General features: G+C 38.4%; 1 protein-coding gene across 3 annotated transcripts in view; it reads right to left on the bottom strand.

The window, feature by feature from the left end:
- Positions 1-206: 206 nt before the first annotated feature.
- Positions 207-17,855, bottom strand: part of SEC23IP (SEC23 interacting protein) — a 39,508-nt gene continuing 21,859 nt past the window's right edge. Inside the window, exons 13-19 of one of the 3 annotated variants that reach the window (XM_055300115.1) lie at positions 15,783-15,980; positions 12,428-12,583; positions 11,916-12,018; positions 10,532-10,717; positions 9,654-9,816; positions 9,039-9,140; positions 207-1,323 (exon numbers count right to left, since the gene is read on the bottom strand). In XM_055300115.1, coding sequence (XP_055156090.1) covers positions 9,059-9,140; positions 9,654-9,816; positions 10,532-10,717; positions 11,916-12,018; positions 12,428-12,583; positions 15,783-15,980 — 888 coding nt within the window. In that variant the 3' untranslated portion in view covers positions 207-1,323; positions 9,039-9,058. The remainder of the gene's footprint in view (positions 1,324-9,038; positions 9,141-9,653; positions 9,817-10,531; positions 10,718-11,915; positions 12,019-12,427; positions 12,584-15,782; positions 15,981-17,855) is intronic. The other 2 variants (XM_055300114.1, XM_055300113.1) reach the window with 2 other exon arrangements.

The following is a 17,855-nucleotide window of genomic DNA, read 5'->3' as shown; positions in this document are numbered from 1 at the left end:
ATGTCCTCAGCTGCAGAAAGAGGTGGTTGGAAGGAATTTATGCTACCTGAGATCACTTGCAGCTCTAAAACGGTTCTGTCCTACTTCTATTATTAGGAGTAAATGCTATGAATTAAATACATACAGCAGGTACTCACAGTGAAAAGTCAATAAATGCTGAAATCACAGAAATATTCAAGGAAGAAAAAAATACAGACGTTTGCTGCTTTTTAAAAATGCAGTTGCTATTTTATTCACACTAATTAGAATATATACACAAAAAATGTGTATCATGTTGCTTTCAAAAAACTCTATGTTCCATGAGAACTATGTAATAAACAGTGTAAAATGTTTCTACTGCATAACAAAAGAAGAAAAATCAGCATTCCCATGTAGTATTAGGAAAATATTTAAGATAATTTGAAGTTATAGTAAAACAAAGTGGAATATTACAGAACAGTCTTTTCAAGAAGTAGATTTATAGTCTAGAAGCAATACATTTCATACTTTGAAACACTTTGGTATAAGTGAAATTAATACAAAGGAAAAAAACCCAAGAAACTCTACTTTGGTTCTCACATTAATTAAAAGTTTAGCAACGAGGCAGCTGCACAGCTACCTCAGATGACAAAATGGGAAGCCTCCCATTTGTCCCCCACACCCCTGCTGGACATGGATGTGCCAGGAGAGCATGTCAAGGACTTCCGTGCTGCAGGAACATTTCACTTGCACAACTACGCACTGAGTGAGTGCCTGAAAGGCTTCATAAAACCTCAGATTCAGCTTGGAATATAAGCAATCTTGGCTACTTCCTCTTAGATACAGATGACTCCATGGTAAAGCAGCTCGGAGAACTACAACTCACATTTAAAAATAGAACATAAATTTTTGGAAAATCTTACTACTACAGTTTCTCAAGAAGTCCATACTTGAAAAAAAGAACATACTACATTAATTTTTAAAAATGCAAGTTTAATAGCCCATTGGCAATAGCTTTTTAAGAAACAGAAATAACCGCCTGCATGCCACAAATATGTCTTCATTGGTATCACGCGTCGCTTTGACAGCTGTACAACTAAACTGATCGGAGGAAATTTTAATCGCATCATTTGAAAAATTATGTTTTCTTATCTATACTGTCCACATGTGGTACTGATTTTCTTCATTGTCTTTCTGTTCTGTATGTTTTCTTTTAAGTGACTTCTTACTTGTGAGAATTCTTCCCGAGTAAATGCCGATGAACTGCTTTTCCATCATCCATCACGGGAGCAAACTGGGAATGTCCTCTGAAGGTTTACTCAGCAATGTAATTTCTACTCTGACTTTCTGGAAAGACAAGAAAGTCTTTAAAAGAAAAACATAATCTTTGGTAAGATTTGCAAACTTAACAGTAATAAAACACAAAAGCACTGCTGTTCCTTCCTGAGGGAAGACAATATTCCATCGGGCACTCAGCACTGCCACATCTGCACTGTTGGCCACCTCCAAAGAACACAGACTGTGAGCACAAGGCCTCGTGGCTTCTGAAGGGACAGAGGGTAGCAGAGAGCATCCAGTGAGACTAATGGGCATGGGAGATCTTCAGAACGAAATGAGTACAGAAAGTAAAAGAAAAAATTTCTGTGAAGGTCATGTGAGGCTTTTTTTTTTTTAATTTTTTTTTTATTATTTATTTATGATAGTCACAGAGAGAGAGAGAGAGAGAGAGAGAGAGAGGCAGAGACACAGGCAGAGGGAGAAGCAGGCTCCAAGCACCGGGAGCCTGACGTGGGATTCGATCCCAGGTCTCCAGGATCGCGCCCTGGGCCAAAGGCAGGCGCCAAACCACTGCGCCACCCAGGGATCCCCATGTGAGGCTTTTTTTTTTTTTTTTTTAAAGATTATTCTTTTTTATTTTATTTTATTTTATTTTTTATTTATTTATGATAGTCACAGAGAGAGAGAGAGAGAGAGAGAGGGAGAGACACAGGCAGAGGGAGAAGCAGGCTCCATGCACCGAGAGCCCGATGTGGGATTCGATCCCGGGTCTCCAGGATCGCGCCCTGGGCCAAAGGCAGGCACCAAACCGCTGCGCCACCCAGGGATCCCCCCATGTGAGGCTTTTTAAAGAACAATTCTAGAGGATCTCTGGATGGCTCAGTAGGTTAGTGTCTGCCTTCAGCCCAGGGCATGATCCCGGAGACCGAGGATCGAGTCCCACGTCGGGCTCCCTGCATGGAGCCTGCTTCTCCCTCTGCCAGTGTCTCTGCCTCTCTCTCTGAGTCTCTCATGAATAAATAAAATCTTTTAAAAAAAGAACAACTCTAAAAAGGAATCGAGGAGATACACATAGAAGAATTATTCAACAGAAGTGCTCTACACTTAAATGAACCATGTAGAGAACTGTCGATATTCTAAATTAATAATTTTATAGTTTTATTATTTTCTTAAAAGATTTTATTTATTTATTCATGAGAGACACACAGAGTGAGAGACAGGCAGAGACAGGCAGAGGGAGAAGCAGGCTCCATGCAGGGAGCCCGACGTGGAACTCGATCCAGGGTCTCCAGTATCACACCTTGGGCCAAAGGCGGCGCTAAACCACTGAGCCACCCAAGCTGCCCTAATTTTATAGTTTTAAAACAGTTATCAGGAACTTAATTAAGTTCCCACCCAAATTTTATAATCAAGTATAAGAAGAGACAAAACAATGAACAGTGAATAAATAAATGAAAGGTTCTTAAGTTTTTCCTGTTAGGTGATTATTAAAATCCGAGAACTACATTGTTTGGGTTTTGTTCTGTTTTGTTTTGTCTTGCAGAAAGAAACTGTCAGGGGAACTTATGTCATTACAAAATTCACTTGGAACGGGAGCCAGGACTCATGGTATACTAAGTCCCTGCACTACCAGACAGTAAAATCTATCAAGTTACAATCACCAAAACACCATATTTCACTAAATGTAAGACACCATCAAATGTAAGACCGCTATTTTTTTGTAACCACACAGAAACGAGGAAGGATACTCAGGATACAGAGTCTAAAAGGAGACAGAAACCACAAAAAGTGGGGATACTGGATGGCTACAGCCTCAAGTGAGAGGTAAAGAAAAATAACCCTTCATCTACAAGGGCCAGCAAAGAAGTCTGCACACTTCTTCCTTGACAATGGTAAGAGGAGGAAAAAATATTCCTTGATATTTGAACTGGTCCCCCAGCTCTATAAGCCTACAAGTTTTGTGGTCTGAATTCACACTGGCAACATAGTCCAAAATATCTCAAGCAGAGAAATTAGCTTAAGCAGACTCACGTTGGTAGCACTGCCTTAGTAAATGCCAGAAAAAAATGCAAACCATCTTGGGAAGAACTCAACTGCCATCCAAGCAACAGCTGTTTGGAAGATGTAGTCCAAATTTAAAGATAAAATGTGGAATTTATTTTTTTTTGAAATGTGGAATTTACAGGACTTGAAATCAGTGAAATATGGTTGGCAGATACATAAGTCAATGGAAGAGATGTCCAAAAGCCTCAAAAACAAATACTGGGTATACTTCTTGTGATTAGCTCTGAGTTATATATGGAAGTATTGAATCACTGTGTTGCACCCCTGAAATTTAAAACTATATGTTAACTACACTGGAATTAAGATTTTAAAAAAAATCAATTTTCTCATCAAAAAAAAAATACTGGGTGTATAATAAAAATGTCAAACAATAGCATATCAGAGATCCATCATGTGACCAAAGGTACATTTCAATATATGGCACAGGCCAAAAGAAACTAAGAAAAAATTAAATCCCTCTCTATTCTTCTAAACTATAAAGTTGAGTGAATAACAAAACTGTTTAAGAACAAAAAAATTAAACATAATACTGAAATGATAATCTCAGAAGACTGGCCGACTTGTTTTTAAAACATGCTCTCTACCCATCCAGTCCCCCAAAAGCCAAAAGCAAAAATAAAAGGCAAATGTCAAACTGGAAAACAACTCTACAGTGACAAAGGGTGAATATCCTTAAAATATCACAACTATAAATCAGTTAGAAACAAAATACCTTACACCACACCTCCATACCTTTTGCTCAAAGGCCAAGGCTAGGCAACTGACAAGAAAGACAAATGAAGGAGGGCTTCATGGGATGAGCACTGATTTATACTATATGTTGGCAAACTGAATTTAAATTTAAAAAAATATTAAAAAGACAAATGCCCAACGAAATATACCAAAAATGCTCCGTTTTCACTAGTGACAGAAATACGTTTTAAAACAATGATAACAATTTGTAGCTATCAAATCAGCAAAATTTTTAAAAATGGTAATATCCACCGTTGGCAAGGATACAGGAAAACCAGCACTTATATAGACATGAAAATTGAGCAACCTTTCTGAAATGCAATTTAGCAACAGATATAGATCAAAATCCTTTGAAAATGTACAATACTCTTAGATCCAACAATGCTACATGTAGGAATTTCTCCCAAACAGATATGTGCAAAAGGTATATGCAACTACATGTCAGAATTATAATAAAGTTGGAAAAACATCCAAATACCCAACAATAGTAGATAACTATTTTAATAATTAGGACTACAAAATAGAATATAATGCAACTATTAAATATATTACTAGAGCATTGTTTATACTAGATCAGAATAACCTAAATGCCCATCAACAAAGAACTGGCTAAAAAACAAAAATACTGTAGCAGTCAATGGGATACTATATGACCATTACAAAGAATGAGACAGCTCTTATATTCTGATCTATCTACATCCCTCTGTCTGAAATGATCTTTCCGCAGATACCCACTTGGCTCACTTGCTTCAATGACACATTATCAGTGAGAAGTGTCCCTCACCATCTTATACAGAACTTGTCCCATCCCAAGTTGCTCCCTCTCTGCTGCTCTATTTTTACCATCTGGCACACTGCAATCCTTTATTTACTGTCCATCCTCCCCCAGAGGAAAGAGGATCCTTGAAGGCACCAATGTCACCGCCTATCCGTATCAGTGCCTACACTCCCCACCTTCATCTGGTACTAGATTTGATGCATCCCTGATTCTTTTCTAAGGCTAAACACTTCACTTGGCCTTGACCCTTTCCCACACTGCCTTTTCAAGTATTTCCCTCCACAATTATTCCCTTTTGCTCTTGCCTTATCAATTTCATCCCCCAATACTGGATCATTCTCAGTAGCAAACAAACACACCTTAATATTATAAAATGTCCCCGAGTCTTATTTCTATTACCTTTCACAGCAAAAAACTCTTTCCTCTCTGATCCTTTACATCTCCTCAACCCACTTTACTTCTGCCATGACATGAAAACACCTTTGTTTAATCAAGGTCACCAATGATGTACTACGTTTGCCTCAAGCCAATGGCCAAGTCTTGGTCCTCCTCTTCCTTGACCTCTCTGTCAGCAGCACTGGACACTGCTGACTACTCTCTTTTGAAGCAATCTTCTCTCAGCTTCCCTGAGACCACAAGCTCCCGAATCTTCTGTCACTTCAATGGTTCCTCCTTTACCAGATGACTTCTCTTCTCCACCTACACACTCCAAGGTGATCTCATCCCGTTTCTGGCTTCAAATGGCCACATATATGCTGATGACTGATTTTAAAGTCATCATTTGTTTTAGGTCTGAACTTTCTTCCAAGCTTCAGGCCATCAGCTTCAGAACATCAACTACTAACTTAACAGAACTATTGATTCCTCCATCCCCTACACCCCACAAAAAACCCTGATATGTCCACAAGCCTTCTCAGGAAAAGGTACTACAATCCACCCAGTTGCTCACATCAAAATCCCGAGTCATCTTCAACTTCTTTCCTTCCTCCCTCATGATAAATTTATCTGAAGTCCCTGGCTTCACTCCCTCCAAAACAGATCTGCACTCAATCATCTCGCAATATCCCTACCACTGGAGCCCTCATCAGCATCACCACCAGGCTCTTAACTATTCTCCCTCCCTCCCTCCTTGCTCAACACTCTGCCCTCCACCCAGCACCCAGGGCTTTCCTTCTGAAGTCTAAGCCAAGTCATATCGTTCCTCCTGTTAAAACTTCCGTGTTTCCATCACACTCAGTAAAATGCAAAGATCTTACCAGCTCCCTCATAATCAGGCCTACCCACCTCTGACTCCTCTCCTCCTGTGTTCTCCTTCATTTATTACCTCCAGTCATACTGGTCTGCTTACTGTTCCTCAAAGGTGACATGTCTGTTCCCATCTCATGATCTCTGCAGCTTCCCTTCCCTCTGCTTGGATCATTTTCCCCATATCCTTAGAGTCTACCTCCCTCTCATCTTTCAAATTTCAACTCCAATGTCATCATCCATTGTCTTCCCCAGAAGCAACCCATCACTCACATCTTCCTATTTTTATCTCCACAAGACCTATCAATATCTGAAATTTACTTATGGATCAGAGCACAGGTTTACTATCCATCTCTTCCCAGTGGGGGTAAATTCTTTAAAGGTGAGAATGCTATCTTATTTTCCACTTATCACCAACACAAAAACTGGTGCCTGGCATATAGTGAAGTACCAAATAAATACTTGCGAAACAAATGAGAGACTATTTTATAATTGAACAACTGAACTGGAGTAGCTTCTGACATTACCTTTATTTTAGTACTGTAATGTCAGAAATGGTGAGAACTGATAAAACTGTATAAAGAGGCTGGCTGCAAAATGGCTTTTCTCTTACCCACTCTGTACTAACATCCCCTAATATAAATTAAGAAATGAGCTAAGTGCACATTAATGAGAAATTGGCTAAATAAGATGGACTATAACCACACAATAGATTACTATGTAGCCATGGAAGAGAATGAAAAAGATACAAGCTAATAAGGAAAAGCATACAAGTTAGAAAGCTGATAGAAAATATCAAGTTGCAGGCAGCCCTGGTGGCTCAGTGGCTTAGTGCCACTTTTAGCCCAGGGTGTGATCCTGGAGACCCGAGATCGAGTCCCACATCGGGCTCCCTGCATGGAGCCTGCTTCTCCCTCTGCCTTTCTCTCTCTCTCTCTCTCTCTCTCTCTCTCTCTCTCTCTCTCTCTCTCATTTTCTCTCTCTCTCTCTGATGAATAATAAATAAATGAAATATTTAAAAAAAAAAAAGAAAATATCAAGTTGCAAAACAATACTGTCAAATGAGATCTTTGTTTTTACCTGCACACACATTTGATTAGACATGCACGGGGAAATCTAAGGAAACCCTACTGAAAGTGGTTATCTCACCAAAATAAGAAGGTGGAGGCTGAACTTAACATTTATTATTAGAAAATTCAAAAGTGCCAGGAACTACTTTTGAGTTCACAGTTTAGAGCTCAACCACTTGTATTTAATGCTTTAAAGGCTTTAAAATTTCTTTTTTTTCTTAAGATTCCATTTATTTATTCATGAGAGACAGAGAGAGAGAGAGAGGCAGAGACACAGGCAGAAGGAGGGAGCCATGCAGGGAGCCCAATGTGGGACTCAATCCCAGGTCTCCAGGATCACGCCCTGGGCTGAAGGCGGCACTAAACCGCTGAGCCACCCAGGCTGCCCTAAAATTTCTGTTTAAAAAACACACTACCTATTCTTTTAAGTGATGCATAATCTAGTGAGTTTGATGAGCTACCACCATATACCTGTCAGAATGGCTAAAATTAACAATATAAGAAACAACAGCTGTTGGTGAGGATGCAGAGAAAGGGGAATTCTCTTGCACTGCTGGTAGGAATGCAAACTGGTATGGCCACTCTGGAGAATAGCACCGAGGTTCCTCAAAAAACTACAAATAGAACTACTCTACCATCCAGCAATTGTTCTACTAGGTATTTACCCAAAGGATATAAAAATACAGATTTGAAGGGGTATATGTACAGTGATGGTTATAGCAGCACCATCCACAATAACCAAATTATGGAGAGAGCCCAACCAAATGTGATGGACTGATGAAGGGTTAACGATGATGAGGTATATGTATACAATGGAATATTACTCAGTCACCCAAAAGAATGAAATCTCACCATTTGCAAACTGAGGATCGATGGACTCAGGCAGATGGGGATGGGTTAGATGGCTGATGGGTATTAAAGAGGGCACTTGTTACGATGAGCACTGGGTACTGTATGTTAGCAATAAATTACTGAATTCTATTCCTAAAGCCAATATTGCATTGTATGTTAACTAAAATTTAAATAAAAAATTTTTAATAATAATCTAGCAAGGAAGAAGAGGGGTCAGGGGTCTCAGGAAGACAGTCAGGAATGCAGTGTGTCTGGCTCGCAGGTTGGCTCATTCATCATAGGTTTGCCCCCTCTCTATTCCTTCCCTCTATAAAGACTGGGGTGCATAAAACATTGCTTTTACAATCCTCCCTGGAGCAATATAAGGTTTGGAGGAGACATGGAATATGTGGCACAAGCTTAGTCAATAGGCATGAGTGAATTTTGGGACACATTTTTGCTTTCCTAATTAAAAGGAACAGATAAAACTGCCAATGTCCTTTCCTCCTGATTCTTGTCTTGAACGTACACACAGTGCCTGGAACCGCAGCAGCTGTCTTGTAATTATGGCATAAGAGCCACATATAGGTAGAAAGATGCCAACGATGTGGGCATAACACATGAACTCTTCCCATTACACAAGAAAAATAAACCTCTATTCATTTAAGGTACTGTGAGTCAGGTTCTGTTTCTACAACCAAAGGAATTCCTAGCTGATATTCCTAGGAATATCTTGTAGAAAGAAACCAAAAATAAAAGAACTCAAATAAAAGCAGACGGAATTAGAAAGAAAACTGTTAACATATCAAAAATGTAGATCGCAAACCAATTAGGAAGAAACAGAAAAAAGAGAAAATTATAGTCAACTTCAACACTATAAAAAAGACTTCAGAGGGGCCCCTGACTGGTTCAGTGAGTGGAGCCTGTGACTCTTGATCTCAGGGTCATGAGTTCTAGTCCCATGTTGGATGCAGAGATTACTTAAAAAAAAAAAAAAAAAAAAAAAAAAAAACCTAACAACAAAAAAAAAGATTTTAGAATGAAACATTCAGATTGTATGCACACAATAAAGATAAACTCACACAGTGAGGCTGAAGTCCAATCAATGCTGGGGCTGTTCTGGACTAATGTTCATTGTTCGATAAATTTCTTTAAGTAACAACAGGGCAGTATCTTCAGATTCCCTATCACAAAGAAAAGAACATGTTTACTTTGGAGACCATTAGTAGAAATTAACCTCTATGCATACTGGTGCATACCTGTGGAAAACGCAGCTTTTGTTTTATTCAACCCTACCTAAGAAAGGCAAATGAAAATAAGGTACTATAGTCTTAAAGCTGTCCTTAAAAACTGGATGGATACTGACCAGCTACAAAACAGCTGTGTTGCAATTCTCCATGGTGACAGGGGATATATGAAAGGATGGCTTTTCAAAGTCCCTACCACTTCCATTCTGTGAAAGGTACCCCTACAAAAATCAGTGTGCACGTACTAAAGTCCTTCGGTAAAAGGCAGATGACACACTGCCATCTTGTGGATAATAAAATAATGGGGGAAAATACGGATTTTGAATATATGGCCATTGAAATTAATATTTCATCGTAAGTGATAAATCGGCAAAAGAGTCTCCCCTAAAACTGCTGTATATGCCAGCACCTACAGGCCACGTGAATGTTATCAAAGAAGAAACTACTTACCAATAGCACAAATGACTCTGAAGAGCGAAAAGATATTCATTAAAACTCTCTATTGGCTTTTCTTGAAGAACGTAGTCAATTCGGCGGCCTCCGTTTAGCATTCCAACCTTTCCTAAGTAGTCCTCATCCTTGGAAAAATCTGGACTTTCAACAATCTTTTCTGCTAAAATTTAAACCATTTCAATATCAAAGTCAATCACTTAATCATTATCCTTTGACTTTAGCTGACTTTCTGGGCTCAAGAGAATATCGCTTGACACACGTAGCAACCTGGGGAGATACCAGGCTCACTTCCCATTCCTCCAAAGAGCCAGGAGAAGGAAGAGGGGCTGGTTACCCGAGAGAGGAGAAAGAGCCAACGAGCTGACAGTTTTGAAGAAAAGGGGTGAGAGAGCATTGTAGAAAGAAAGGAAACAGAATTAGAATCTGAAAAGAGTCAAAAACATCATGGCACAATGACCTGACAATTCAGATAAAGTCTATAAAAAAACAACAAAGGTAGACAACATCAGAAGATATTTTCTCACAGTGGGTCTTTAAAATGCCTGAATACAAGCTTTGCTCTCAACTCTGATATTCCACTCTGGCCTTAGGAATCTCAACAAAAAACAAGATTGCAGAGTAAAAAGTCCAGCAACTAACTATCAGGCAAAACCCTGGAAAAAGAATGGCATCCATGTTGAAGTACAGTTTATCACAACAGATTTTCCTTTATAAAAAAAAAAAAAAAAAAAAAAAAAAAAAAAACAAAACTCCATATTTTAACAAAAAAGACCAGAATGGAAAAGCATCATTAAATAATTCATAATGTATACAAATAATTCATTATGTTTACAAATAACATTTGTACTAGAAAATGCCTCAAATGCCAAATTTACCTTCAACTACTTGTTTTTCTTCTTCTTCTTTAATTTGATTGGCCACTTTTTCCAGTTCTTCTTGCAGCTGAGTTGAAGAGGTGTGAGCGCGGGCAAATTCGTTTAATGTCTGCCAAGCGCTTTTCAGGGAGCTAATAAAACCCTGCTTCAAATCAGATCCCATACGAGAGAGACTGTCTTTCAACTCTAAAGAGATGAAGATGACACATCAAGTTAATTAGTCACAAGGTGAAATTCTGTGCCACAAAAATTAAAAGTTAACACTCTTCTCAGACTGGATGAATCCTCTCTTAAACGCCAAACAGAGTTTCTCACCCAAGAACTCTCAACATACTAAAATGTTTTATAGAGGCTTATTCTGTCATCTTTTTTAATAACCAAAGCTAATCCAGGCAAACTGTATAAATTCCCTCTCTCGACAAAAGGAAAAAAAAAAAAAGAAGAGGTAAGGAAGAGTTCAAATACTATAAAAATGTAGACACGTTCATGTGTTTTCTGTAAGTTAAAAAAAAATGGGCCCACAAGATAAAAAAGATGACTGCTTTTCTTATCTGTAATGGTAAAATGGTTTTGAGAATTTGAGATTCTAATATAACCACAATATAAACCTGATTTAAAAATGAAGAAACCTCTGCCCCTTCACTTTTCCTACTTTTGTCTAATAAATCCTTTTGATTTTAAGGTATGTATCAAATTTCCCATTTTAATCCCAAAATAGTTAAATATTTTTTTTTAAAATGATGTAAGAAAAAAAAAGAAAGAAAATCCAATTTTAAATAAAAGGGCATGATCACATACCCCCTCTTCTCCACTGCACTCCCATCCCTTCCACCCAAACCTTTAAGCCCCTGGATGATACACACCATTAACAGGCATAAGAGAAACCTAAACCCCATTTGGAATTCTTACTGATCCATTACGTTTAATGAATGTTTTTAATTGGAAAAGTTTATCTATTTAGCAAGGAAGTAACAGCTCAGTTGACTTAGCATCAAGTTTATGTCTTGTTGGTCCTTAGTTCAAGTGTTATTCTGCTTCCCAACTCCAAAAATTATGGCCAAATTCTATCAAAATCTATAGGTATATCTCATCACTTTATTACCAACATCCCCCATTCCTAAGTATTTCAACCATCAGAACGTTGCATCTAGAACAAAATATTCAAGGAGAAGCAACTCACTCAAAACTTTATAGTTCTTCTGAACATTTAATAAACAGGCTCTAAACACAGCAGGCTCTTAAATAAAATTAATTTTGTCAGAAAGGACCTGGTGTTAAGATTTTCACAGTTCAATTACAAGTGACAGGAAAAACATACTTCATTAGGACTAACAGATTACAAAATGACAGGAAGGAAACAAGCTTTATAGTATTTGCTTTTTACCTAAATGAAGTCTTTTTCTGCCTTTGTGATGTGGAATGAGAACTGCTTTCAGGTCCAAATCTGGAACAATCATAGGCTCTAATCTATACGCCACTGGATCAAGCTGTAAAGAGAAGAATTGGAAATTTTGGAAAAGCTCTCTTATCTTCAGTTATGTATCTTGATTGTATGACAAAATGGATAACTAGCAAACCAGAGATATTGATTTTTCTTTTCCCCACAAGTCATTCACCTACTGGTAATTATAAGACGACTTCTAAGTTTGTGAGGAAAACTATTTTGCAAGCAAAGCAACAGAATTATTTCCTTGAACAAAGGCTTTCTGGCAGAAAAGTTTATTGGTTGGTATCAGACTATTCTCTCTTAGGACAGAGAGCTGGGTGTACATCAAAATCAGAATTAGTTCCTAAGAAAAAAGAATCTGAAAATCTATTAGAATGATTTATCTATATTGGTGTTTCTATGTAGATGTTTTATCTTCTTCAAAATAGGAAGTAGTTCAAGTCACTCACTGGATGATAAATATTGAAGAATCCTTTACACGTAGGAAGCCTGTAGTTCTCATCTATCCTATCCACTCCTCGAATAGTGAGGAACATACCAATTGGAGATCCCAAGGCAAAGAAAATCTCTGGTTCAAAGTCTAATGAGTTGTAAACAACAGAAACCTAGAAAAATAAAAAAACAATAAAATATCATCATTCCAATGTCATATAATAAAAAATTCAAAAGTTCAAGCTGGATCTGCTTAGTTGAAAGCATCTCAACACAGATGATGCCACTCAAGTATGGCTTATAATGCTTATAATCGCTGTCACTATTTTTTTTTTTTAAGGTTTGATTGATTTATTTACAGAGAGAGAGCAAGCAAGCACAAATAGGCAGGGTGGCAGGTAGAGGGAGAAGGAGAAGCAGGCTCCCCACTGAGCAGGAAGCCCAATGTGAGGCTTGATCTCAGGACAGAGATCCTGAGGGGGGAAAAATGCCTGGAAGACATAGGAGAAAACATCTAAGCTCTCTAATGCTCAGAAAGACAATGAGACACCTTTTTTCCTACATGGTTATCAGAGAGAGAGAAATGAAATACTAAAAAAAAAAAAAGTAAAAATCTTCTGTTTTCATGAAAAAGTCATTTCTTCAGAAGGAAGCGATAAAAGTGAGAACACCACCTATCTGTAAAGGACAATGCAGCACCAGTGTTGGTGAGGACAGAGGAGAAGGGTCCATCCTATAAAGTGTCCAAACTGGCACAACCTTTCCAGGGGCAAGTACAAGTAACTACCAGAATTTTCAGGTGTACATTCTTGGGACCTCCTATCCCACTTCTACTTATTTAAATGAAGGAAATAAAGAATGAGCACAGAAAACTGGTTTAAAAGTGTTCATCACTGGAATGCTTTAAAAAAGTGAAAAACTAGAAACTCCCTACACATCCTCTGTTATGGGTTGAACTGTGTCCCCCACAAAATAGACACACATGTACCAAATCAAATTAAAATAAGGTATTTAGGTGGACCCTAATCCAACATGATTGGTGTTGTTATAAAAAAGGGAAACCTGGCCACACAGACTAACAGGGGAGATGGTGCAGACACAGGGAGCAGCCATGGGAAGACGTGGGTCTGGAGAGTTGCATCTAGGAGCCAAGGAGCCCCTGGCAACCTGCCAAAAGCCAGTAGAGGCCCAGAAGGGTTCTCCCTTCTTCAAAGGGAGCATGGCCCTACTGACACCTTGCTCTGGACTTCCTGCGTCTAGAACTGAGACAATAAATTTCTGTTGTTTAAAGCCACCCAGTGTGTGATACTCCGTTAACAGCAGCCCAAGCAAACTAATACATCCAATAAGTAAATGACAAAATAAATCATTATCTCTCCAAACAGTAAGACAAAATAGTCATTACAAATGAGAGAACTATGTACTGACATAAGAATATATTCATAACTCAGTGTTTGAAAGCATCAGTATAATGTTTTGGTAAAACATTATATGGAGTATTTTCCTATTTTTTGTTAAAACATATACATAAATACATGCTTAAAAAAAGTCTAAAAGGCCTTGTTCAAACAGTTCATAGTAGTTAGTTCTGGCTAAGGAAAGTATAATATTTTTTCTTTTTTCCTGCTTGAGCAGAGTTTCTTGGCTTTCTGGCAATGAATGATGCACATGGGCTGTTGTTTACACTGCCCCACAACGTTCTAGGTAACAGATCCTACTTGCCCACAGTGGCCCACCCACAATGGGGGTGGTATGTGACTTGGGTTGGGTCAATACCTGTGCTCCATTCCCCAAACAGTACAAATTGGCCAAAATGGGCCCATAACTAAAACCACATCAAGTAAATTTTTCTAACTGGACCCCCAGGGGAGGCTTCTTTTCCTCTGTGGTCATAAAGCTTTAAAGAGATGAGCCAAGAAACAATGATACCCATGGCTCCAGGTTCATGGAGAAGGCCAGCCCAGAGAGGGGCACGCAGTGAGCGTCCTGGCCACATAGAGCCCCCAGTTCCACAAATCTCCTTCTATACTCTGATCCTTCACAGTTAAGTGAGGAAATATCTGCTCTTTATCTGCTAAAGTATGCTCAAGTTTGCTCATATCTAAAAAGAAAGACATTTTATGGGGCACCTGGGTGACAGGCAGTTAAGAGCCTGCCTTCGGCTCAGGTCATGATCCCAGAGTCCTGGGATCAAACCCCACACCAGGCTCCCTGCTCAGCAGGAAGTCTGCTTCTCTTTCTGCTCCTCACCCCACTCATGCTCTTTCTAATAAAATAAATAAAATCTTTAAAAAGAAAGACGTTTTAAAAATGCAATCTTTATCAATGAATTACGTTTAAAAGCTTGAACAGGCTACTGCAAACATCCTGTTCCATTTTCTGCCTTCTTTAAATCAGTCATGAATTCACTTATGATAATGGAACCTTACAGACACAACTATAAATAAAACTTCTAAGCCATTAAGATAGAAGTACATTAAAGTATATTATTAAATATAGCACTGCTGACTCCCTAGGTTGATTTTTATAGAAAATTTTCTGAAAAAGAAAAAAAAAAAACTTCTGCAAGAGAAGAAATGTGAATCCAAAAAAAATGTAACTGAATACATCAAGTTTATCTCACAGAAATTTAAGTATTTAGTAGTCCCCCCTTACCCAAGGGGATATATTTCAAGACCCCCACTGGATGCCTGAAATCTCAGAAAAACTGTACTCTATATTCTATGTCTTTGCTCATATGTACCTACCTACAATAAAGCTTAACTTATAAATTAGGCAGGGTAAGAGACTAACAATAACTAATAATACAATAGAACAATTATCACAATATATTACCATAAAAGTTATGTGAATATAGTCTGTCTCTCTCAAAACGTCTTCTTGTCCTGTACTCAGCCTTCCTGTGATGATGTAAGATGATAAAAAGCCTACTTGATGAGATGAAGTGAGGTGAATGATGCAAGCTTTGTGATCCAATGTTAGGCTACTAGTGACCTTCTGACCATACGTCAGAAGGAGGACCACATCATGGGCTTTCAGACCACAGGTGACCATGGGTAACTGAAACCATAGGAATCTGAACCACAGGTAACAGGACAAGTGTGTTCACAACATGATTTTCTATCACCACTCTGTTGCTAGTGGCTATGAGAGACTAATGTTATAAAATAATGAGCAGTGGAAAAAATAAAGATAAATTTCAAAATAAATAAAATATTTTATTGAAAGAAGCATACCATCTTACGGATAGAAAATCAGTTTTCTTCACCCTCCATAAATGTTGATTATTTTAAGAATTTAAAGCCAACTCCAATGAAAAAGATACATGATTCCAACATAAAATATGCAGCCCTAATCAACATGCAAACTTACCTGTCCAGTGCCAACTTCAAAAGATTCATAATCAACATGCACAGAAGACACATAAGCACCAACTGGAAGTTTCCTTTTGGACTCGTTAGATTCTGAGGAAAGAGAAGCCATTTCTTTAGCCTTCTGGCCACTCTCCTCTTGTCCCTTTGTCGAAGCCGCCATCACTGCCTTCTTTTCTGATGCTGCTTTTTTCTGTTCCTGTGAAAACATCAACATTTCATAATTCATAACATGACTCTGAGGCAAAATTAATCAGCTATCACTACAGAACATGCTATCTCAATGCTAAGGAATGATCAGTAATTTCTTAGACAGTGTGGTGTTCACAGAAATGTCCTTAGAGACGTACATAATATTTAGGGGGAAAAAATGCCATGATTTATATAATTTACTTTAAAATTCTTAAGAAAGGGAAGCGTGGGTGGCTCAGTGGTTGAGCGTCTACCTTTGGCTCAGGGTGTGATCTCCTGGTCCTGGGATCGAGTCCCACATCAGGCTCCCTGTGCCTGTGTCTCTGCCTCTCACTGTTTCTCATGAATAAATAAAATCTTTAAAAAATAAAGTAAAATTCTTGAGGAAAAAATGAAGAGACTAAGAAAAAACAGCAAAACAGCTACAATTAAATCCAAATGCTGCCTATCATTATTCATTCTACTTTTCTATATAAAGTTTTAATACAAAATGCCAACTTCTTCCTTTATGATCTCAGCTTTAGAAAGATTAAAGTATCATATAATTGTAAAATACGTACTTCCTATAAAGGTGTAGATTTGGGGAGAAATTTCTTCATTCAATATATTTACACCCATTATGTCTGCATGGAGCCACTGACAAGTTTTCCTCAAAAACATTTCAGAAGAACAGACAAGCACACTGTGGTACCACAACAGAATAACTACTCAGAAATAGAAAAGAATGAACTGCAAACGACACAGTACTTGGATGAATCTCAAAAATAGCATTTTGAGTAAAAGAAGCCAGACACCAAAGAATACGTAACACTGATCCTATTTACATGAACTTGCAGAACAAGCAAACTCAACAGTGATGGAAACCAGAGTAGCGTCAAGAGAGTGGGAGGAGCGGCCTAGGAAGAAGCAGGAGAGAACTATCTGGTGACAGAAATGTTCTAACTCTTGTTTTAGGTGCAAAAAGTTTCAAAAAGATTACACTGGTACACAAAGTTTCAAAACTTACTATGCTGAACACTTAAGATCCATATATTTCCATAAATAAGGAAGTGAACCAAAGCTTTAGGAGCATCTGTGGAACCAGGGTATCTCTGTAACAGTGAGATCAAATCCACTCACTGACCACAGCCTGACACGGCAGCCACCATGTCAGGGGAATGTGAACAGCTACCACGGGGGAACTTGCCCATTTGCCACAAGCCAACATTTTAGTGGCTTGTACTCCCCAAGCTGCGCAAGGCTCCGTATGTCTCTATTGAAACAGTCACCCCATGGCACCTGAACAAAACAGCTGGCCAAATCAAGCTTGTCTATTAATGATTCCCAAACACTAGGATATTGGGAAACAAGTCCAAGTGGCTAATTCAGTAGGCAATATAGAAGAAATAAAACTGTCTGCCAGCCTTCTTTTCCACTTCCTATTATACCCCCATCCTCTCTCACTGAGTCACTGAATAATTACAATGAGTGTTCTGTCCTACAGCAGTGGTTCTCAAACAATGTTCCCTCAGAAAATGAAGCAAGAGGTTCATGCAGCTACGGCCCAATTCACAAAAAATTTTTTAAATTAAGTCAATTCAATTAAAAAATGGGCAGAGGATTTGAAAAGTTCCCCAAAGAAGACATACATACACATGGCAGGTACATGAAAATATGTTCTATATCCTTAATCATCAGGGAAATGCAAATCCAACCCATAATGAAGTATCTATCACCCAACAACTGTTCAAAAACAACGGATTTTGGAAATTTCTATAAAATTAATTTAATAAATGAAAATTAGGGGCTCCTGGGTGGCTCAATCAGTTAAATGTCGGCCTTCAGCTCAGATCACAATCTCAGGGTCCTGGGATCAGGCCCCATGTCAGATTCCCTGCTCAGT

Source organism: Nyctereutes procyonoides, unplaced genomic scaffold, assembly GCF_905146905.1.
Source record: "Nyctereutes procyonoides isolate TBG_1078 unplaced genomic scaffold, NYPRO_anot_genome, whole genome shotgun sequence".
NCBI lineage: Eukaryota > Metazoa > Chordata > Mammalia > Carnivora > Canidae > Nyctereutes > Nyctereutes procyonoides.
Note: the sequence above shows the minus strand (reverse complement) of the source record. Positions and strands in the feature narration are given on the sequence as shown.